Source organism: Colias eurytheme, chromosome 3 (assembly GCF_061535395.1).
Source record: "Colias eurytheme isolate Ceu_HAF_F1 chromosome 3, ilColEury1 Martin Lab GWU primary, whole genome shotgun sequence".
Taxonomy (NCBI): domain Eukaryota; kingdom Metazoa; phylum Arthropoda; class Insecta; order Lepidoptera; family Pieridae; genus Colias; species Colias eurytheme.
This window is the reverse complement of record NC_142982.1, coordinates 2,956,374-2,980,116: the sequence shown is the minus strand read 5'-3', so window position 1 is coordinate 2,980,116 and position 23,743 is coordinate 2,956,374. Positions and strand designations below refer to the sequence as shown.

At 32.2% G+C, this 23,743-nt stretch overlaps 5 protein-coding genes across 5 annotated transcripts; 4 read left to right on the top strand and 1 right to left on the bottom strand.

Moving 5' to 3' along the window:
- The first annotated feature begins 6,439 nt into the window (after positions 1–6,439).
- On the top strand, positions 6,440–7,713 carry LOC149909424 (uncharacterized). Its single transcript, XM_090117440.1, has 2 exons — positions 6,440–6,908; positions 7,236–7,713. The coding sequence occupies exons 1-2, from the start codon at positions 6,522–6,524 to the stop codon at positions 7,698–7,700; spliced, it is 852 nt and encodes a 283-aa protein (XP_089973566.1). The 5' UTR covers positions 6,440–6,521; the 3' UTR covers positions 7,701–7,713.
- A 500-nt stretch (positions 7,714–8,213) lies between these two features.
- LOC149909423 (mitochondrial cardiolipin hydrolase-like) lies at positions 8,214–9,482 on the top strand. Its single transcript, XM_090117431.1, has one exon. It carries the CDS (start codon positions 8,466–8,468, stop codon positions 9,084–9,086), a length of 621 nt encoding a protein of 206 aa, XP_089973557.1. The 5' UTR covers positions 8,214–8,465; the 3' UTR covers positions 9,087–9,482.
- A 658-nt stretch (positions 9,483–10,140) lies between these two features.
- On the top strand, positions 10,141–13,642 carry LOC149909422 (estradiol 17-beta-dehydrogenase 8). The gene is made up of 7 exons (XM_090117423.1): positions 10,141–10,426; positions 10,758–10,895; positions 11,758–11,951; positions 12,234–12,339; positions 12,602–12,686; positions 13,010–13,125; positions 13,414–13,642. Exons 1-7 carry the CDS (start codon positions 10,384–10,386, stop codon positions 13,497–13,499), a joined length of 768 nt encoding a protein of 255 aa, XP_089973549.1. The 5' UTR covers positions 10,141–10,383; the 3' UTR covers positions 13,500–13,642.
- Positions 13,643–13,945: 303 nt separating this feature from the next.
- Positions 13,946–16,057, bottom strand: LOC149909421 (uncharacterized). The gene is made up of 4 exons (XM_090117414.1): positions 15,858–16,057; positions 15,422–15,786; positions 14,489–14,653; positions 13,946–14,205 (listed from the first exon to the last, which is right to left on the bottom strand). Exons 1-4 carry the CDS (start codon positions 15,940–15,942, stop codon positions 13,960–13,962), a joined length of 861 nt encoding a protein of 286 aa, XP_089973540.1. The 5' UTR covers positions 15,943–16,057; the 3' UTR covers positions 13,946–13,959.
- Positions 16,058–20,035: 3,978 nt separating this feature from the next.
- LOC149909420 (lipase 3-like) lies at positions 20,036–21,207 on the top strand. The gene has a single exon (XM_090118593.1). It carries the CDS (start codon positions 20,050–20,052, stop codon positions 21,184–21,186), a length of 1,137 nt encoding a protein of 378 aa, XP_089974719.1. The 5' UTR covers positions 20,036–20,049; the 3' UTR covers positions 21,187–21,207.
- The last annotated feature ends 2,536 nt before the right edge of the window (positions 21,208–23,743 follow it).

Sequence of the window (23,743 nt, the reverse complement as noted above, 5' to 3'; positions counted from 1 at the left end):
ATATCTAAGTATCAATATTATGTTATTGATAGATAATAATTTGATAACAAATGCAGAAAATTACACGTCTATCTATCTACAACATGATTTAAATAATAATGTTCCCCTTTTTGAATAACACAATACCTTTCCAATATCAAAAAATACTGTACCTATTAAATCAAAACGAAAGGTTTTAAAAACACACTCAACGATCATCATAACATTATTTTGATACACAAAAAAATTACGAATACTCAAAATATATCGCATAAGATGGCAATTATTAAATAATTTATTCGTATAGTTAAATGTTAGTACGGTGTCTGGCATGTACAAACGTTTTTCACGGTTTTACACTAATTCAAACCGACGGGTCTCCGTTCTATTCCCGGCTTGGAACGGGCATGCGTTGTAACTTCGAGAATATCTTTACTATCGATTATTTTAAATAGCTATTTATTCACTAGGTTCTTATGAAGTATTTTAACATAATGTTGTGAGAAAGGATGTGAAATGTGACGAAATATGTATAAAAAATACAAATTAAAAAAGGATATGAAAACTAAAAAGAAAGAGTTGATATAAGCGAATGTTATAGTTAATTATGTACATGAGTATAAAATGCTATCTACTAAATAAACATATGCAGGTTAGGTAATTGACTTGCAAAATCACTCAGTTTACAAGAGTCCACCTGCGCTAAAAAAGACGTGTGGCACTCGGGGACTGCCGAGTGCCGCGGTAAAGCTATTGCATAGCATGCCTTCAAGCCACACCTCCGTGTCCGTCGGAGTGGGGAGCGTGAGGTTTTTTCGTTACGGAATTTCTCGATTCGGTCCCCGCGCTCAAGGCCCCCTTCATAGAAGCTATGCAATAGCTTAAAAATTATTTTACCCACTTATATCTATGAAAATTTATGAAAATTATGATAGGTAATATTAACTTACCGAAGATGTGATCCCATAAATAAAATATTTTTAGATATTTATATTACATTTTTTCCAGATTTTTTCAACAGAATCTTTAATAACATACAATTATTCATAAACACAATTTGCCGCCAATTATTGCGTTGACAGATTTCATATTTTTTAAGTTAAAAAAAATTTCTACTTCCGACATTTTCAATATAAAGCAATCAGAACCAATTACGAAGAAAGTTTATTTTAATTTACTGCTGACGGTTATAAATAATAAAAGATGACGCGGCATATTGTTTGCGTCTCCAAATTTTTTCCCGCTTTTTTATTTTTCTTTTATTCGAAGGCGGGCGCAGAAAAACCACGCCTGAATTCAATTTCAAATTAACATATAGCAACACCCACATTAGGGCTTTCGTTCTAAAACATATCCAACCTCCTTGCTTGTTAGAGTTTATATTTCTTCAACCAGTTCGTTTTAAAGGTTGTTAAAATGACTTCTAGTGTTCTTGAAATAAGGATTAGTAAATCAGAGACGAAGTGGGCGTATTCAAAAAATTATAACGTTATTTTTTTAAACACACATGTTGTCTTGAGGATTGCGTATCGTGCGAGCCAGATCTCGGCACAAACTTCATTAGTTCGCACATTAGAATGAGTTAGTCGAATTATTTAATTATGGTAATTCAATAAGTTGGTGAATTAATAACAATGATTAGATTCAATCGAAGTTGAACTGGACGTTAACATTTATCCAAATTGTACTCGACGTTGATTGGAAAAACGAAAAACACTTTTCATTTGATTTTGTGATATTTGAGTTTTGAGTGGGTTTAATATTTTTACGCTACAATGGACGAAAATAAAGGTGAGTAATTTATGTTACAATATTATATTGTTTGACCAATCTAATGTATTTAGAAAGAGAAAAATGGGCATTTACGGTATATGCAGTGAATCACTTGATTTATTCTATGATAGATTTTTTTACTTAATTAACCAACTACTCTTTGCTAATAGTATAGTAGATAGGTAGTAATAATATATTATCTGTACTTAAATTTAGATAATTGGGTAGGTAGGTACCTAACGCACGCATCTAGTTAAAAAATGAGATTGCCTCAACCATTCTCTTTACGTTATGAAATAAGTTTTAATGAAAAACGAATCTGTAATTTGATACTAGATTGATTTAAATGAATTTACTACGGAATTTAAATATTAAGATATACATATATATGTATAAATATGAATTTTTAAGAACGGGCTACGCCCCCGTCGCATAAAATATAAGATTATACATACTGTGGTAAGCTTCAGCAGTCAGCTTAGGTATATCACTTTCTAACTTTCTAGCAATGACTAGACATAAAAAATCATGCTTTACTGTGATGAGACTTGATGAGAGAAAAACAAAAACTCTTTCTTATTTATACAATTTGGAAAGGATCTATTTATATAGGTATCAATTATTGCTCTATATTTTATAATTGATCTACATAATATATATCTTATTACTTAAACATGGTTAAGTTGTGGTTAAGCTATTTGCACGGCGGGTGGGAAGGACCCTATGTTTTGATTCCTTTGCGAATGTTGATTGCGAAAATTTGCAGCATCAAGAGCTGTATGTTGTACCTACATTGTACCTATCTTTTGATTGCGTTTGCTTATAGATATAAGCATCGAGATATACAGGGTGTACCAAAAAGTAGTGATGAACGGAAGCTGAGAGGTAGAGGACCTAGAGGGCTATCCGAATCACCCCCATGTATGTTATGCGATTTTTCGTATTTTCGGAGTTATGACGTTTTTTTTCAATTTTTCACCTATCGCCGAGTACGATGATATTTTCACTCATGCTGACGTCAATGATTGCGGAAGATGCTTGATTTTTTTTGTGTGCTAAGCTGAAAGATAGGCCAATTCAGTATGGTATCATTTACTATCGTTAGATCTTTGAATGGAATAAAAAAAAGAATTAAATGGCAAGAAAGATAAAATTACCCAATATGTTCACCACTTTAAGGGCCCATAAAAAAATAAAATCACATAAAAAAAGTTTTCCGTTTGACTTTTAAAAACTTGCTCTATCTATCAGATAGCTACCCTGAAAATTTCATTTAATTATTCAGAAGGCTTCAATCGAAAAATTTAAATCTAAATGTGGTAAGTGCAAAAATTGAATTAACTTGATGATCATTAAAACCAATAAATAGGTGTTTAATTACCAGAATTTTTTAAAATAACCCCGCTGTTGCTCAATGCAAGTGCGACATCACCGTAAAAAGTTGTCTTTTAAATGTCTGAATGCCCTTTTATCATTTTTAATGGTTTCTTCTGCTACTATGAATTTCCGGGTTATTTCGTCCAAATTGTGGCATTTTCTCAAGTAGCCGAGGTCTTTTTAGTATTCCCATTGAAACAAATCAATGGGGTTTAGGTCGAGGGACCGTGGAGGCCAGGCTTTAAGGCAGGCATCACCGGCGCATGCGCATGCTGCAACGACCAATCCATCTTTCAGGAGTATCTTTGCCCTTTAGCCTGGCCTGCACGGTCCCCGGACATAAACCCTATTGATTTTTTTCCTTGGGGATACTACAAAGACGAGAGACTGCCACAATTTGGACGAAATAACCCGGAAATTCATAGTAGCAGAAGAAACCATTAAAAATGATAAAAGGGCATTCAGACATTTAAAAGACAACTTTTTACGGTGATGTCGCACAAGCTGAGAGGTAGAGGACTACCTCTCAGCTTCCGTTCATCACTACTTTTTGGTACACCCTGTATATACTATAGTACATAATATATCGATGGATATAAGTTGGATTTTTCCACAGCTTCAAGCTGCGTAGACTTGAGTAGGTACCTATTCAATATAATTTCAGCTTGATATCTCCACGCGTTCTTGAGAAAAACAGACAGACAGAAGGACAGACAGAACGAAGTACTCCATAACTAGATTTCCGCCCGCGGCTTCGCCCGCGTTTTCAAAGAAAAACTCGCAAAGTTCCCATTCCCGTGGGATTATACAAGTTACCCTCTATATGTGTGCTAAATTTCATTGTCATCGGTTTAGTAGGTAGTATTTGCGTGAAAGAGTAACAAACACATACACACACATCCTCACAAACTTTCGCATTTATAATATTAGTAGGATAGGATAGGATAGTAGGATTAGAAGGATATTTCAGCATTGCAATGTGCATATACGGAAATGATCTTCTAGCGAGACTTTTGTTACAAGCAATAATGTAAGTAGATAATATTAATAGAAACGTTTTGGTTATACATAATATTTTCTTTCGACATCATTATCAGTAGATATGCAGTAGTTATCGATTTAGTAGAAACTTTTAGCAATTTTCTTTTATATTGTTACAAAAGTTGGCCACGAGCTATTGCTTGGTAAAAAAATAAAAAGAAGCTCTACCAGTACCTATGTGCCAAGCTAGATTCTATTTTATCTCTGTTTTTGAGTGAAAGAGAGAAGAAAAATATAACGCGTTAAATAACCAATCCTACTAATATTATAAATGCGAAAGTTTGTGAGGATGTGTGTGTGTGTGTTTATTACTCTTTCACGCAAATTCTACTGAACCGATTACAATTAAATTTAGCACACATATAGAGGGTAACTTGGATTAACACATAGAATGAAAAAGTTTTATCCCGGAAATCCAACGAGAACGGGAACTATGCGGGTTTTCCTTTGAAAACGCGGGCGAAGCCGCGGGCGGAAATCTAGTGGGTAATAATTGTGCACCAAGTAGAGTAGACTATATCGCCGCTTTCCATCAGGTGCGATTGTGGACTGTGGTCAAACGTCTGCCTAGTGCCTATTGATTATAAAAAAAAATGTGTGCGTGTACTAGTGTACACACAACACACGTAAGAAGTGAAATTTCTTTATGACCTTATTTTTCAAAAAATAATTTACTATAATATGCAACTTTACAGAAATACGTCGAATCACGCGTGGTAGGGATAAGAAAAAGATGGCGCGTAACGGAAAAATGTCACGCGTAACGAAAAAATGTTACCTACACTAAATTTTTTTCCATCACCGATAAAGAAGTTTCACTTCAAAAGTGCTTAGGTAACTTATTTGTAATAGAAATGAAACCTCGAAGATACTTAGATATTTTCTTCTCTATTCTGTTATTTGGTATATAATGATTACTAACAATGGTGAAAGAAAAAACAACTTTTGATATCGTTATAATGTAGGTAAGCTCTATCAGACGCAAGTCTCTGCTAAAACTACCAATTATTGCGCTCTACAAAGCCGTCTTTTATTCCGCGAGATCGTAGTCAAGCACAGAACGCATCCTTATCGATCCATACTAATATTATAAATGCGAAAGTAACTCTGTTACACAATCACGCTAAACTACTGAACCAATTTTCATGAAATTTGGTATGGACATATTTTGGTACCCGAGAAAGGATAATTTAAAGCTAATTTTTATCCCGGGAAAATGACGCAATCCCGGAAATCACACGGGAACGGGAACTATGCGGGTTTTTCTTTGACTGCGTGGGCGAAGCCGCGGGCGGAAACCTAGTTTCCAATAAAAATAAAGAGGATAATGCTGAATTACAAATAGAAGCTCCTTAGACACATTCAAAGCAAAAAATTTGCGGCATACTTCTGCATTCAAATTTATACAGAATCACTAAAAAATAAAAAATAAATATATATATACCCTCCTCCTTTTTTTAAGTCGGATAAAAATACCTACTCTTTCGGCAAACCGCAGATATCCTAAAGTATCAAAGATCGCTAAAATCAATCGCATGTGTTGTGAAACTGATATGCCTGCGCGGGCCGCAACAATGAACCACAGAGTATCGCAGACAGACCATAAACAACTTTTAATGGAGCTTTGTGTTATGTATTTGTTTTTAAAAGATCTAGGTGTTTTATTATTAGTATTGATGTGCAATTATGATGCACTAACTTACAACGTATAGGTATCCCTATTTAATGAAAAAAAAATAATATTTACCTACGAAACTTTTCTTGTCCGGTCATTGTGTCCGGTCCGGTTATTTCAAACAAAACAAAATTAAATAATTAGCATTTAAGAAACTTAAACGAACAACTTACGGACAACAAAGTTATCGGGTTCCGTTTTTTTATCGTGTGGTTCTTCGGATAGGAACTCTAAAAAGTATATGTACCTATTTAGTATAAGCTATAATTAATAATTATATTTAACAAGATACGGAGCTTACTACGCACTACGCAGGATTTACTTAATTTCATGAATATTATATTACCGTCGATTGATAGAAACTGAAAAAGTATTGGGTTATCTTTTTTAAGAAAAAATAAAACATTAAGGGTAGGAGTTATCATCGTCGCGCAATAATGAAAATATTTATATAGGCGAAAAAGAATCCAGATAACTATGTCGATAATGCTGAAACGATCGTTGATGACAAAAAAATATTTAAGTTACCTATAATCTATATTAAATTAATATAACAATCTTTTCAGACGCGCACCACGGTAGCCGCCAAAACTTACCTGTAAAGCATTGCGAACCAAAAATTGCTCAGATAAACTATAACATCAACACACACCCAGAAAACAACAATTTGCTACATATGATAAAATGTCATGAGGATAGCTTACTGCGCCTTCATCACCTTACAGCGGGCAGACAGATAAATAACTACGAAGCACCAAATCAATACGATTTATCATGGTACCAGAAAGATTTACAACGTCAATACATCAAGCCAATGGATTACGTGACCTACGAGGATATGAGGAGAAAGTTTGATGAAGCCAAGAACACGAAAGAAAATAAAGAATCAGAAGAAGACAAAGACTCGAAAGATGAGAGAAAGAAGCCCAGAAGGAACAGAACTACGTTTACAAGCCAGCAATTGGCAGCCCTTGAAAAGGTTTTTGAGAAGACTCACTATCCTGATGCGTTTGTGCGGGAAGATTTGGCGTCTAGGGTCAATTTAACTGAAGCTAGAGTGCAGGTTTGTTGTAATTTTTTAAATAAACGGACTAAGCTTTTTTACGGTACCATACCAATAATTATTATAAGCATATGGATGGATAAGATACTTACATTATTATCTTATCACTACAAAGTAAAAATTATTGTACCGATTTTCGCGGGCGGAAAGCTGTAAGTAGTAGGAAAGTAGATTATTGAAGTAAAATTATTATAATAATAAAATATTTTTTGTTTATTTAGTGTTAGTTCTCGGTAAACTACCATATTATAAATTGTGTAAATGTTACTTTTTCGAATAAATGTATTGAATGTGAACCTGTGTTAATTTTACAATATTTTTGAACAGGTTTGGTTTCAAAATAGACGAGCAAAGTTCAGGCGCAACGAAAGATCGGCTCTTTCAACCCACAGGAGTTCAACAAGTCAGAGTTCCCCGGAGCCTCTACCAGTACCCATTGGAATACCTCAATCCGATAACAGACAGGATACCATCAATCGTACAAAAGAACCTTGGCTGCACCACTTTCAAACAAACAATCTTAATTTTAATCTAGGTCTCCCTATAACAAACTCTGGGATATATCAGAACGACTATTCCTTGATGATGCAAAATGTTAATAATAGACAATATGTGCCCAATAATACGCTTATGGGTCAGAGTATGAGTAATTATGGTAATGCGACGGAAAATACTTTTGGATCTTGTGCTCTCATGGGCTATGGTGGATCACTTCAGCCGCATCACAGTTCATATAATCTAAACTTACGGCTTCGTCCGCACGATTTTAGTATAAATAACATAACTTTATAGTTTATAGTTAAGTTATACCTACATTAAATGCTTTGTAGACCAATGAAGTTTTATTATTATACCTTAGAAGTTATAACTCCAATGGAATATAATTTCTTAAAAATGTGCACGTTGAGAGTAAAATTTTAAGATAGCGTCATGGCATTTGGCAATACAGTCACGTCAGGAGTAAGGCGATAATTTTGGTATCTTTGAATCTTGCCAAAGCAGTTTCACCTCTGACACGTGTGATCGGCACACACGATCCTTTTTTTCTATTTTTACACCCAGTAGCTAGTTTCTTTTTTCAGGTTTATCTGCACCATTATTATAGTTTTCCGCTGTTTTTTTCACAGTAAATAGAATCTTTTGTTTTTATACATTTCTCTCGTTCGAACGTCTTTTTGCAAAAAAATTATTTCCGTAGTCAACAATACCGAAAAAAATGTTTTAATGACAATGTCACGTGTCAAAAATCAAAGTCCGCGAAGTGAAAGGTCTGTCAAGCTGTCAAGTGTCAGAGTCAGACTGTCTGTCACTGAACTCGCTGATATAAAAATGTGTATCAGTGGAGGTATTGATAAATAAAATTTAATTCATAACACAAATAGTAAAAGAACAGTAATGTTTAAGACAAAGAGCTGTTGATAACTGCATAACATGTGAAAATATAGAATGTGTGAGTGGAAAATAGTTTAAAATGAAGTAATTTTCTCATATGTAATTACAACCGTAGCGGTAGAATTTTAGTTTAAAATATTACAATTTCCCTTTAAAAACGACACAATGAGTGTAACCAAAACATTAATAATAACATTATCTCTCGTACTCGCTTCTCATGCTGCCTTTAAATATTTATATAAAAGAAAACCAAAGAAACGAAAGGAAATCAATGACGTTATAATGTTCTCTAATAAAAGTAGCGATCTCAAGCCTAGTAAGTATCTTAAACACCAAACAACGGAAAACATAGAGAGATTACTTCAATACTTGAACCGGCCTAGGCAGAGCTTGGATATTTGCATGTATGTGTTGACTAATACAGATATTACCAATGCGGTGCTAAAGCAACATTATCGAGGTGTTAAAGTTCGTGTTATCGTCGATCCTGATATGGCCTTTACATCTGGATCTACAGTGAAGCGGCTAGAGAAGCAAGGGGTACCCGTACGCTGGATGAAATCAACAGATATAATGCACAATAAATTCTGTATTATCGATGCTCTTGGAGGCGAAGAACTTACTCCGTTTGTTATGACAGGTTCTTTAAATTGGACTACACAAGCATTATACAGGAATTGGGAAAATTTGTTGATTACATCACAGAGAGACATTGTGGAGCAATATAGTAAAGAATTTGAGAGGCTCTGGCAGGAATTCAGGCCAATCGTTAGGATTGGAAAATAGCATTGCACTTATCTATGAGTATGTGCACAGTTGTCTTATTATCAGACTTAAGTGATAATAAAAGTAAAATATTAGATATTAATAGAGACAATTATTGATTTTTTAAGATATTTTATCAGTTTTTATTTTGAGTACATTTATCTTGTAATAAAAGGCAAATTGCACCTATAAAATTGCTTATCAATATTTGGTTTTGTATGTAAAACAATAATCATTTTCTCTATATTCTAAATTTTAATTGTTACTAACTAATAAGCAATGTGAATTGTGATATTACAATTAAAAAATTTGTTAATTACGGTGAAATTGAGATTAATAATAGATATTTAGTAAAAATGTTTAAACTGTAGTTCTAATGAATATTTCTTAGTTTATTTAATAAAACTTTAATGCTCTTTATAATTTTGTTTTTTATTGATTCCTTTGAATTTTGTTGTTCATTTTCTATTTCAATTACATAATTATATACATTAATACATACATAATAATATGGTAAACACTAAACTGTGTATTTATTAATGTTTATACATATTATAATAAAATCGTACGAAAGTCAAAACTATACATTTAATATTTTTTTAAAAGACTACTTGTGGCATGATCAACAATTATTATTGATAATATCAAAGCCATAAAATATACAGGGTGTAATCGTTAAGTGTTCACATGCGAATTCCGTAACTATTACAGATATCAAAAAAAATTAAACTGATATCGAAAGTACTTAACCTAATTAGTAAAACGGCCATATTAAATTTTTAAAAATAAAACGAGAAATATCTAAAAAATTAACTTTAAACCCTCCCAAACAAGAAATTAATCTGTACATATTATACAGATTAATATTCACGTTTTTAATGATTAATAAGTATAAAATATATTGTATCCTTACATTTACAATTATTTATCTTAATTAATTTTGAAAACCATATAAAATAAAAAAAAGCATTCGTTCGTTTATAAATTATTGTAATTAATTGCATTACAAATTCTGAACGCGTTTATTTTAATGTCAGTGTCAACTGTCATCCCAAATTCAAAGCTGAACGGTCTCTTCAACTCGTCAACTGTCACAATTTGTGAATTTCATTGTTTTTCGGTCTTCTATCTCATAGTACCTAAACAGTCTTATCAATAATCAAATTTTTATCAGTAATCGTCTTGTGTCAAGTTAAGAGCTTGGGTGATGTGTTTGGTGATAACAGAGATCAAAGAGCATTATAGACCTGTCAAAGTTCTATGTTACATTTTATTCGATCATCAAACAAAATAATCTTTTATTAATTAAGTAATAACTATGGTGCCTGGTTTAGTAGCTGGAAGACTTGCACTTGTCACAGGTAAGCATCCTTATTAATTAAAATTAAAAAAAATATTGGTAAATTAAATAAATTCTAAATTTAAAAATTCATGTTGTTAGATGATTTCTTTTTTATTTAATAAAAATAAAAATGTATTAAAATGAAAAGTTTACAGTACATCACCAGTATTATCACAGGTATTATGTATTTTCCTAAATATTAGTTTTGTTGTTTTAATATTTATCAGTCAAGGAATTTATTTGTTGTTGAGTTTACATAACTGACATTATTACTGAGTCTTGAAAGTCAAATCATTCATAGTGTTAAACTTGGCTTTCCTTTTTAATTTTTAATACTTTTTTAATATCAGGTGCGGGTTCAGGAATTGGCAGAGCGGCATGTCAAGTTTTAGCCAGGGAAGGGGCTACAGTGATAGCTGCAGATAGGAATTATGATGCAGCATTGGAAACTATTAAAGCACATACAGCCCTTGCATCTGGTTCAAGTGGTGAGTTCTTTAAATTATTAAAGTGAAACTTTTATTACATCGTCTCAATCTTTTTGTTCTGTGTAGCGCATGTTGCGTGTATCGCGTGTATCGACCGTCACGCGACATGCGCTACACAAAGCAGTGTTCGGAACCGTTCGAACAGTTTCACTTTTACTGTGGTTTCATAAAACCACACAACATTTTTTATAAATAAGAAGTTTTTATCGCATTTGTTATACTTAATAACATACTACATACAAGCTCCCCGGCTTCAGCCGCCTTTTCAAAGAAAAACCTGCGTAGGAACGGGAACGGGACCCGTGGGATTTCCGGTATAAAACTTATGCTATGTGTTAATCCAAGTTACCGTCTATAGGTGTGCTAAATTTCATTGTAATCGGTTCAGTAGTATTTGTGTGACAGAGTAACAAAGACACACACACATCCTCACAAACTTTCGCATTTATAATATTAGTAGGAGTAGGATAGAGCATAAATAGTAGAGACATGGAATGGATCCATTTCTTGTGAATTATTTAGGTATTAACAGTAGATATAAGTATCATACAGATAAGATGAAAAAATATATATATATATAATTCTTATTAATAGTTGTACTTTCAGACATTATTGCATGTTAAGAATCAATTAGATTTAAGAAATTTTTATCCATCAATAAACTGGCATTCATAAATGCAAGGTTTTCCAGAAAATAAAATCTTCAGTCTGAACATCTTACCCAGAGTAAAAATGAAAGCAATTTTTATGTAAAATTATTCTTCTGTTATGAGGAAGTGTTTAAAAATTGTTTTCCAACTAAATAAATGAAAACTATTTTAATTTAATTATTTGTTTTTTTCATAAAAATATTACTTTTCAGCAATTGGTGACCACTGTGCGGCAGAAGTTGATGTATCAGAATCGAAATCTGTTAAAAATCTAGTCCAAACACTTTCAAAGCAATTCAAAGTGCCACCAAGTATAGTTGTTAACTCGGCAGGCATCACTAAGGATAATTGGATGCTCAAACTGTCAGAAGAGGACTATGATAGCGTACTTAATGTAAATCTGAAGGTATGACAAATTTATTTATTTGCAGCTAGCTTTCTGCCGTGGATTTGCCCGCTTTCTGGAAAACTTAACAAATTGTATTCTAAAACCTTCCTCAAGAACCACTTTTTCTATTAAAAAAACCCTCATCAGAAAATGTCGCATTGGTTTAAAGATTTAAGCATACATATAGGCAGATAGCCACAACAACTTACTATCTAGTGATTTTCAGTTTCCAGAATAGGTTAAGGACTTTAAATAATGTTTTATTAATCTTTTTGAATGCCCCTATCTATTTTATTTCAGGGGTCTTTCCTAATAATGCAGGAATTTGCCAAGCTTATGATAGATGCCTCACTTCCAGGGTCTATAGTGAATATCTCTAGTATAGTGGGAAAACATGGTAATATGGGTAAGGATTTTTGCTTTATTCATATTTCTTTGAGATTTTTTTTATTATCTTTTTTTTTGTCACATTACTAAATATCTTTTGAAAAGTTTTATAAATTATCATATTATTATAATAAATGATTACATTTACATGATACTTATTTTAGATTTTTGTACTAATATTTTATTATTGTCAATTCAAAATTATTATTTTTTCATTTGTTTTTGGGATGTATAATAAATTATCTTAAATTATATTTAGTAACAAAGAGCTTATTTTTTAGGTCAAGCAAATTATTCAGCTAGCAAGGCTGGTTTAATTGGGATGACAAAGACAGCTTCTAAGGAATTAGGCAAATTTAATATAAGGTAGGTATAAAGAACAATAAATAGTTTATGTATTAAAAATTATTAAGACATGTACCTACAACAACAAACATTGATTGTTTGAACTTGGATCGTCAATTGATTTATTCCAAATTAATCAAAATTGGTACTGTGTTTTAGACTTTGAAAGCATAGCAGATCAACAGACTAACACTTTTTCTAATATTAATATTTTTTTAAACTATGTGCTTCCATACTTAAAAACACTAATTAAATGTATCTTCATTAATTTTTCTGTAGTTTTAAGTTAAACATCATTTAATTTGATACATTATAATATAATATCTTTAATTAATAATTCCCAGAGTCAATGTTATACTGCCCGGCTTTGTGAACACTCCAATAATAAATACAGTACCAGATAAAGTAAAGGAAACATTATTGAAAATGGTGCCTTTGGGAAGATTGGGACAACCAGAAGGTAAGTTTCTAGTATATTTATCACTTTTTAGTGTAAACATGGTACTACGAAATTGTTAGTTTTATAGCATTCAAATGCTTTAGAAATATAATTTTTTTTAAGAATAGAAAATCAGGGATTCATAATCTCGTCTTCTTCCTTACCGGGACAATGCCTGACCACTCAAATTTTTTTTACTATGTTTTATAAGAAGAAAATTCTATGCCTCCAGAAATCATAAAATAATTTTGCACAAAATTTTGACAAAAATGATTTTTTGAATGTTAAACTAATATTTTTTGTTTTCAGAAATTGCCGAAGTTATAATGTTTTTAAGTTCGGATAAAAGTTCATTTGTTAATGGTGCTACAATTGATGTCACTGGGGGATATTAGTTATTAATAAATTTTATAGAATAAGGAAATTGTGTAATAGAAATATAATTGAAATGTTGAATGATTATTTGGGTAACTTATAAATGGTGCTACTTTTATAAATGGATATTTTTTATTTATTTTCTATGAATATATTAAACTTGTTTTGTTAAAAATATATTTTTTATTTCAATTATTATAAGATAAACACAGAAAGGTGAAGTTTTTAGCTTAATTCTAAACTTTAAGGTAAGTAAATTAGCCAATCCTTAAATTAAAGATGTTTTTTCATACCTTACTAAAAAAAATCTATTATAATATGCCATAACACCATCATGTGTTGATGAGACATATAAATAAGACTAAATTATTTTCTGAAAATTTTAGTTACTGGGTTCTTTCCATGGCAACCTTAAAATAAATACATATTATATTAACTACTAGAATAAATAAATAAAACAAACAAATACATCAACACAATTTATTTACTCTTCTTAACTTTAGCTTTATTCTTTTTAAGTTCTGCTTTATTCTTCTTTCTCTTATCCTTCATGAAGGTCTTGTATTGTGTCTTTCTCTTTTCATCTATTATTTCTTTATATTTCTTCTTATTATATTTCTGAAGCTGTGCGTCTGCTAGAAGCTCGTCGACCATTGTTCTCTTCCTTTCTTTTCTGGTTAACCTTTCATTGACATGGTCTAAAGGCGAGTCCATGATACGACCAACCTAAAAAATAAAAAAATGTAAATAATCATGCTGTTTTCTTTACATTATTTAGAACCTTTACTAATTGTTTCCTTTTCTTTCATTATTACAATCTGACTCTTACGTGGACTTCAGCAGCTTGGTATGTGGTTTGTGTCAAAGCTTAATTGTTTTCATGTAATTAAACTTTATAAAATAAAATACCTTGACTAAAGATCTGGCATGCCTCTATTATAAGAACCACAATTTATTATAAAAGAAAGTCAATTGTGAAAAATATGTCCAAAGAGACTACGAAACTCACCTGGAAGTATTTAGGCAGGACTTCCATATCATTCTTTTTGTAGAAACGTTTTGGATCCAACGCAGACCTCATCTTCAATAATCTGAGGTCATTCTTCAGTTCTGTTGTTATCTCTGGAGCGGGCATGTTGAACCAGCGTGGACCCTTGGTCTTCAATCTTTCTTGCTGTAAAATAATTAAAAACCATTGAGGTATTATTATAGAGAGGACACCATGAACAAAATCTGTGCGACAAGCGCAGCGGCGAGGGGGAGTGAGTCATACACTTTGTAGATATTCTGCCTCTTATTACTTATAAGTTAAAACCAATCAATGTAACAAATAAATATTGTTTATCTTATTAAAAAATATGAATAAACTTATCAATTAAAACATTTAAAACCAATCAATGTAACAAATAAATATTGGTTTGAGACGATTGACTCGTGTTACAAATAGTGTAGTAGCGATGTCCTCTCTAGTACGTAGTACATAGTGACTCAATGTTAAAAACACATATTTATTGCTATGAACAAAATATAAGCTAAAACTAACGATGATGATGACTTCAGAAGGATGTTACAAACAAGTAAGCATACGATTTTTATTTACTTATTATATAGGATTATTCAAATTTGGGAAAGTCTAAGAGTCTGGATAAATGCTATTTACATTTGAATATTTATATTGAACTAGGTTTCTGCCCTCGGCTTTGGCCGCGCAGTCAAAGAAAAACCTGCGTCGCTCCCGTTCCCGTGGGATTTCTGGGATAGCGTCATTTTCCCGGGATAAAAAGTAGCCTATGTCCTTTCTCGGGTATCAAAATATCTCCATAACTAATTTTACGAAAATTGGTTCAGTAGTTTAGGCGTGATTGAGTAACAGACAGACAGACAGAGTTACTTTTGCATTTATAATATTAATAGTATGGATTTGATATATTATTTTACATACCTTCCTAAGTGACCTCAACTTCTTTTCACTAACATTATACTTAGGTAGTGAATGTTCTTTTTCAATACCAGGCTGAAGAACTGACTTCTTCATCTCTTTTTCAACATCAACAGCACCAATTTTTGATTTAAGCTTTCCTGTCTCTTTGTCCAATTGATCGAATTGAAATAAAACCGGTTTTGTCTTTTTAACCGCTAGTAGAGAATTTGTCCACATCATGTCATTGAAGAAATCATCATATAATTGATCAATTTTCAAATTTTTAAGCTTTATTTCAATAGCTTCTTCTCTTGCAACTAGCTCGTCTAATTCTGCTTTCTTCTTATCAAATAAATCTAAAATGGCTTCAGTCTTCTTTTCTTTATCTGAAATATATTGTTTTTATTAAACAATCCCGTAAAAGTTACTAATTTCAAAGTAAATAAATATATGTAACCTATGAAAAGTATTTCATCTTTTTTCAGTAACTCCGATTTGTCTTGAAGGTCTTCATCGCCCACGGTATCCACAATAAAATCCATTATGCCTTGTCGTAATTATTTACGTACAACGTTGTAAAAACTACATTAATTTTAATTTTTATAAATAAAAATATGAAGTATGAACATGTGCGATAGTTTATTGTGTCAACGCTGACAGGCGTCAGGCGACAGCCGAGTAGTGATTATATCCTCTTTGGCCGAGTGCCGACTACTATATTACTTGCTCTGTGGTGCCGACAGCCGACAGGGGCGACAGGAGAAGATCCGTAGAGGGAGAATGTATGAATGTAATGTAAGGTTCATTCTCACTCTACGAGAAGATCATAATAATTTATGTCAAATGCCATTTTATGTGACATTTGTGATTTTCGTTCAGAAACTAAAAATTTCTATTGGAAGATATACCCATGAGTGTACTATGCTGAATGTCAATAATAACACTAACACAATAACACAATATAAAGCATATACAGACGCTATGATTTGGTTGGTGCCAACCATATTGGAACCGACATGGCAACCATTCCAACGTATTGCTACAGATTGTCCGACGGTTAGCCTTCCTGCTGTCAGTTGACCATCATCACTATATTGTCATATACGACAAAAAAAAACTTCATGTTTATACCGATAATACATTATACTGTGCTTAAAATGTGTGACTTAAAATCTGTGTGCTTAAAATATCTATTAAAATAAAAACTTCACTATGTGATACCAATGCAAACTTAGCACCCCATCAATGGAATTTTGGGTCGAAAATGACCTTGATCGATAGGTCTCCGTAAGGTCCTTTAAGGTCCCACAATTTTTTCGTTAGGTCCCCTTTAGTTTTTTTTTTAATAATTTTTTAAATTTTGGGTATAAAACAAATACACTTTAGCACCTCGTCCATAGCAAAATGGCGAATTTTATCAAAATCGTATTCTTTACCGTTAGGTCCGTTTAGGTCCATCATTGAATTTGTTAAATTATTTATTTTATTAAAATTATAAAATAATTAAAACCTGCGCATATCGATAATCGTCGATGTATCGTTTAGCGATATGATCAAGACAAATAATCGAGTCATGTTTACTCGATCATTGATGTGGCCTCACGAGACTATCATAGAAAGAAAATATACTCAAATTAATTAATCTTTATGAACTAAGCGATAAAGCTGAATTTAGAACGCGATATTGAACCGCACTCCCCACGAGACTATCTTGGAAATAAATACAAATTTAATGTTTATGAACTTAGTGATAGAGTTGAATTTAAAAACTCGTCGCTTAAAAGGTCGTAAATTTTTACTACTTTCAGTGACGGACTACTTCTAGCTATCGTTGTTGATAAAAAAATATTTTTATAAGTATAATTTGAAATGAGATGAGAAATATTATTTATTATTTATTATTTATTTATTATATTAAAATTTTACACAACTGCACAAAAAGGAGAATAATGTTTATTTTGTAAGTAGGGTATGGAACCTTTCGTGCGCGAGTCCGACTCGCATTTAGCCGTTTTTTTGTAATGTTAATCTTGTAAGCTTTCTATTATGTAATTTGTTTATATGTATGTATAAAGCGCGTCACACACGGTGAAGATACTATAATATTTTATCTTAAGATACCTAACTACTGTAATATTTTATATTACAGTATCTTAAGGTATCCGGTATCAGCGTTCTGACCATCATTTTTCTTTTTGTCATTGCGTACTAAGACCCCTGTAGAACCGCCATCCTGTTACAAATGACCCGAAATTTTGTGGGTGAAATTTTTAAATAATTTTTTTTATTTTTAAATTTTTACTCGGGTGAAACCACGGTGAAACCGCGGGTCGCAGCTCGTGGAATCGAAAATGAAACGAACACGAAGCATACGAATTTTCTGTTATTATGCGTACCTACAAATAACGCATCACTTGTTTATTGAATTCCTATTAGGTATGTAATGTATAAAAATGAAAAAAAAAAATACGTGTGGCACATGTAAGCTTCTTGTGTGGCACTCGGGGACTGCCGCGGTAAAGCTATTGCATAGCATGCCTTCAAGCCACACCTCCGAGCTCGTCGAGTGGGGAGCGTCAGGTTTTTTCGTTACGGAATTTCTCGATTTGGTCCCCGCGCTCAAGGCCCGCGATAGAAGCTATGCAATAGCTTAAAAAGTAATTTTATGCATTGGAAAAAAGCTTTATTATTAAAATAGGTAGGTACTAGGTGGTTTCATCCGCTTTGTAGATATGAAATATAAAAATTATATGGGCATTTGAGAGATTCTGTAAGGAAACACTGCATATACATATTATGTATTACTAGCTTTCCGCCCGCGGGTTCACCTGCGTTTTCAAAGAAAATCCCGCGTAGTTCCCGCTCCCTTGGGATTTCTAGGATAAAACCTATGTGTTGATCAAAGTTACCCTCTATATGTGTGCTAAATTTCATTGTAATCGGTTCTGTAGTATTTGCGTGAAAGAGTAACAAACATACACATAAAACACATCCATCCTCACAAACTTTCGCATTTATAATTATTATAGTATTATTATAAATGCGAATAGCTCGCGACCGTCTTTTTGTAGAATTTTAGAAAAAGTAAATCCTCAGCATTTTACAAAATGCCGAGCATTCGTAAACGGCGAGATTATACAATTTGCCTGCGACATATAATACATAACCCTTGATTCACATTTTCATGAATAGACGATATTTTATTCAAATAATTTTTTTTAGTTGTCTTATTTAACAATTTGCGTACTTTTTATTACGAATATTGTTCAATTAATATTTTTTGCATAGCTGTAATAAATAAAAAATAATAATTTGGAAAATCCAAAAGTGCACGCCTCATAATTTTTTTTTAATAAATATTTATTAATTATTATTTTTGTTTATTTAATAACAATTAAACCACATCGAATCAGACCCTGAAAAATGAAAGGGTTCTATTCCTGAGCATACTCAAGCGTAAGAGAAAAAAAAAAGACTCGATTAGTAAAGTATTTCGGTCGCTATCGTGTTAACAAGAAAAAGGATCCGCACATACAGACACACGGACGTCCAAGACAGAACTTTTTTAAACTGTTTTTTAACTAGTTTAAATAACAAAAATGACATCAAAAATATCATGAACGTTAAAAATAGTGTTTTTTCTTAATATGTGTGTGTATGTATTATCTTACAAGTGCAATGTATGATACATAAAGACATTTTAAGTTTGAAAAATCAGATGTTTTGCGCGAAGTGACAGTAGTACCCACCTCAACGCTTCGCTTATGAGGCGTGCAATTCTTCCTCATAAAGTAACCTTGAGAACGATAGAGTTGGAAAATTTAATTGATATGAATTTCATTACATATGAAAATTCGAATATATTATTATATTAACTATATCTTTTAATTTTTATTCAGTGTCTACGTTTAAATTTAATTCGGGACATAAATTATTTTTATTCATGGGATTAATTATGTGTTTTTATGAAACACAGATAATGAAATGAATATTTTTATTGCGGTGAAAATTAAAAAAAGCGGCCTTATCGTTTTGTAAATTGTTAAAAATTATATCGTTGATTCGGTCATACTATCCAGATGATGATAGTTTTTATATCTATCGTTGATTATCAAATACGATAGATGGTACCAAAAAATCTATTAATCTACGTAAATTTATGCAAAATTATTTAGAAGTCTTTATTTAATATAAATGAAAATTATTTTGCAAGATCTTAGAATTTAAATTTATGGCCATCCTAATCTATCGTTTGTTAGTTAAAAATAGTTTACAATCTGTTGTAATTATTTCAGTACGCGAATATTTAAGTAACTTATCACATGTGTGAAGTTAAATCTTGAAGATAGTAATCATTTTTAAATTTAAAGTGAACCAAATAAAAATATTTTATACAGTAGACATAAATAGATTTGTCTAGGAAAACTACACTTAAAGAATTAATCTTAAAGAGCGCAGTGAAAATTGAAACTAATCTTCTCAAAGAAAATAATAATTCGGAGGACTTGAGTCCTCGAATCCTCTTCTCGAGTCGCAAACATGTACAAAAATATCAACAGAATTATTGTTATATAAAAAACAAAATCGCAATATACACGATGAAGAAGTTATTCATTATTTTATGTTATTGTACAAAATTCTGTGTAGCGATGTCCCAGGAACCATATAAGTTACGCGAGACTTGGAAGAACTTCACTGAATTAACAGAGAGTTATGGATTCAAGGCGGAAATCTACGAAGTCATTACAGAAGATGAGTATATTCTGCAGCTATTCCATATTCCCGGCTCAATTAAACCACCGATACTACTCATACATGGCTATGTAGATTCAGCAGACACCTGGGTTATTCGAGGCGAAAATTCCCTTGGTATCACTATGGCGCGAAAGGGCCACGACCTATGGTTTGCCAACTGCAGAGGCAATCATTATTCCAGAAAACACCTACGGCTTAACCCTGATAAGGACGTCTCTTTTTGGGAATTCAGTTTTCACGAAATGGGTTACTACGATGTGCCTGCTCTAATTGATACAGTTCTGAACAAAACGCAAGTGAAAAAATTAAATCTTATAGGACACTCCCAGGGCAATACAGTGTTCTACGTCCTAGGTTCCACTAGACCAGAATATAATGATAAAGTTAATTTAGCCATAGCTCTGTCACCTGTGTGCTTCTTTCACAAGTCATCGTCTCCGATGTCGTTGTTTCTACAATATTATCCATTAACAGACTCGCTTCTGAAACTGTTTAACATTAATGAATTCTTTGGGTACAGCAGTTTAGTCGTCCAGATATTACGAAAGATATGTTCTCTGCCTAACATAGGGTACGAAATATGTATAGTCCTCGGAATGTCCTTCGTAACTGGTGCAGATATTGATGAGTTAGAAGAAGGCTATCACGTGACAATCTTCTATTATTATCCTGCTGGAGCATCAAGTAGATCTTTCGTACATTATGAGCAAGTGGGGACGAGCCGGAAGTTTGCAAGATTTGATTATGGCAGAATAGGAAACATGGCAAAGTATAAATCACCGGAACCGCCAGTATACGATTTGTCAACGGTTACAATGCCGATAGTACTGTTAGCTGGTAGGAACGATTATCTGTCGTCACTGGATGATGTGGAAGTATTGAGGAGTAAGCTGCCAAATGTAGTAGAGTTTGTCGTGCTACCGTATCAGAAAATGAATCACGTTGACTTTATATGGGGAAGAAATGCAAAAAAATATCTCTTTCCGTACATTTTTAAGGCGCTGCATAGATATAGAACGAAAAAACTTTAAATTTATGTGTAAAATGTTAATTTATTCAAATTAAATAAGTTATTTTATTGTATTGAGTAATAATTGTTCATATGAATTAAAATAAATCTACGTCATAAGTAGCAGTGATCTATTTCTAAATAAAAAAGACGGCATTGAAATGATAATGTTACGCTAGAGTATGAAATTATTTAAATGAAGATTATATTGAATATTGTTTTATTTTATTAAAAAAGTTTTTGTAACGTTCGTGTCTGGGGTAATCACGGGGAAATAATATATTATTCAAAGAAAGAAAGAAAGTAAAAACATTTATTGCAAGGACATAATCAAACAAAGTCTTAAAACATAATAAACAAGACAGTAAAAAAAGTAAATTTAAAAAGAGAAAAAAATAATTAAACAGGTTGTCCCAAGAAGTATGGATATACTGAAGCCAGGAGGTAGAGGACCTAGAGGGCTATCCGAATCACCCCCATGTGATGTGATTTTTCGTATTTTCGGAGTTATGACGTTTTTTTTTTAAATTTTCACCTATTGCCGAGTACGATGAGATTTTTATTTATGGTGACGTGACTTGTTATTACGACGAGATAATGCCACAATTTAGACGAATTAACCCGGAAATTGAGAGTAGCAGAAGAAACCATTAAAAACATTCAGACGTTTAAAAAACAACTTTATCCGGTGATGTCGCACTTGCATTAAGCAACATGGGGGCCATTTAAAATATTTCTTGTAATTTAACATCTTGTGATTGGTTTTAATTTGTTTTTATTAATCATCATGAAAATTAAAATTTTGCACTTACCACATTTAGATTTAAATTTTTCGATTGAAGCCTTATGAATAATAAAATAAAATTTTCAGGGTAGCTACCTGATAGATAGAGCAAGTTTTCAAAAGCCAAACGAAAATCTTTTTTTATGTGATTTTATTTTTTACGGGCCCTTGAAGTTGTGAACGTACTGGGTAATTTTATCTTTCTTGGCCTACAATTCTTTTTTTAATTTCCATTCAAAGATCTAACGATAGTAAACGTTACTGGCTAAGGCCTATCTTTCAGCTTAGCACACAAAAAAAAAGACGGGTTGCACTCCGGGAGTGCCGGCAGAAGTGAAAACTTGAATATTAACGTTCAGCATGTTTGATATTTTGGAATGGTATCCGTCTTACGCATGGAATATAAAGGGCTAAAAACAAAAAAAAAATTCGTCTTACGCTTTTTCGATCAGGCCACGTGTCCTGACGCCAGTTTAAGATTTTATACCTAACGCCGCTAAAGAAGGTTTCACTTCAAAAATCAAGTATCTACCGCAATAAGTCACGTCATCATAAAGAAAAATCACTCAGGGAAAATTTTTGTGTGATGAACATCGATGTTTGCTCTGTGGCTGGGCTAATTAACAATTATCTATTTAAGTATCTTTTTAAAATTACATTATATTTCGGACATCAGCTATCTGGTTTCCATAACACAAACGAAATGCATAGTATGGAATCAGATAAAAAATATAATCAGCCTTATATGAAAAATATATATGATTTATTCCCATTAATGGTAGATTGCCAAATTGGTAGAGCTATTCTCGAGTATAGCAACACAATTGACGATTCATTCTTATTTATAAAGATTATCTTCGTTACTATCCTTTCATGGTTTTCACATAAATACCCACGGTTTCACCCTCAGTGCTCCGCTCCTATGGGTCTTAGCGTGATGATATATAGCTTAAAGCTTTCCTCGATAAATGAGCTATCAAACACTGAAAGAATTTTTCAAATCGAACCAATAGTTCCTGAGATTAGCGCTTTCAAACAAACTCTTCAGGTTTATAATATTATATTATAGTTTACTGGCTCTATTGAGTCCATCTGTGGGATTCTGTGACGTCACACACTTACATTAAGTGCAAATTCATGTCAAACATACTCCACGGGATGTCAAGGATCTTTTATATTGTAAAAGTACTTTTAATGTAATGTTTGTGCATTTAATCCTGTACGTGAATAGTTTTATCAAATAACTAAAGAATTGAAAACGCTATGGAATTTCAATTAATAAATGAGTGTTTCTCTTGTTATATTATGCGAGTCACTATATCGATAAATAAGTAAATAAACAAAAAGGATTATAATAATAATTATAATATCTGCTTATATTATTATTATTAAAGCTCGCGGTAAGCTTTATCATATAAATAAATTGTGTCAGATGAGTTAAGACATCATAAGTTACCAGAAAAAGTTTTATATTATGTACAAGTTTATATTTGTCTTTTAGCGCACTTAAATCAAAGCTTTTTGCTAAGATAAGAGTACAATAGAAAAGCATGCTTAAGACAGCTTTACAATAGCTCGTAACTAAAAAAGTGCGTTTGTGCAGAGCACACGTTTTTAAAGTGAAACTTCTTTGGCAAGATTCAGTGACACCAAAATCGTCGCCTTACTCCATTACGTGACGTTATTGCCAAAAAGCAACTTTGAAATTTTACTCTCAACGAGCCTAAGGAAGCTTCACTTCAAAAAAGAAAACATAATTTCAGGATAAATATCGATATCAAGAAATAAAAAATCG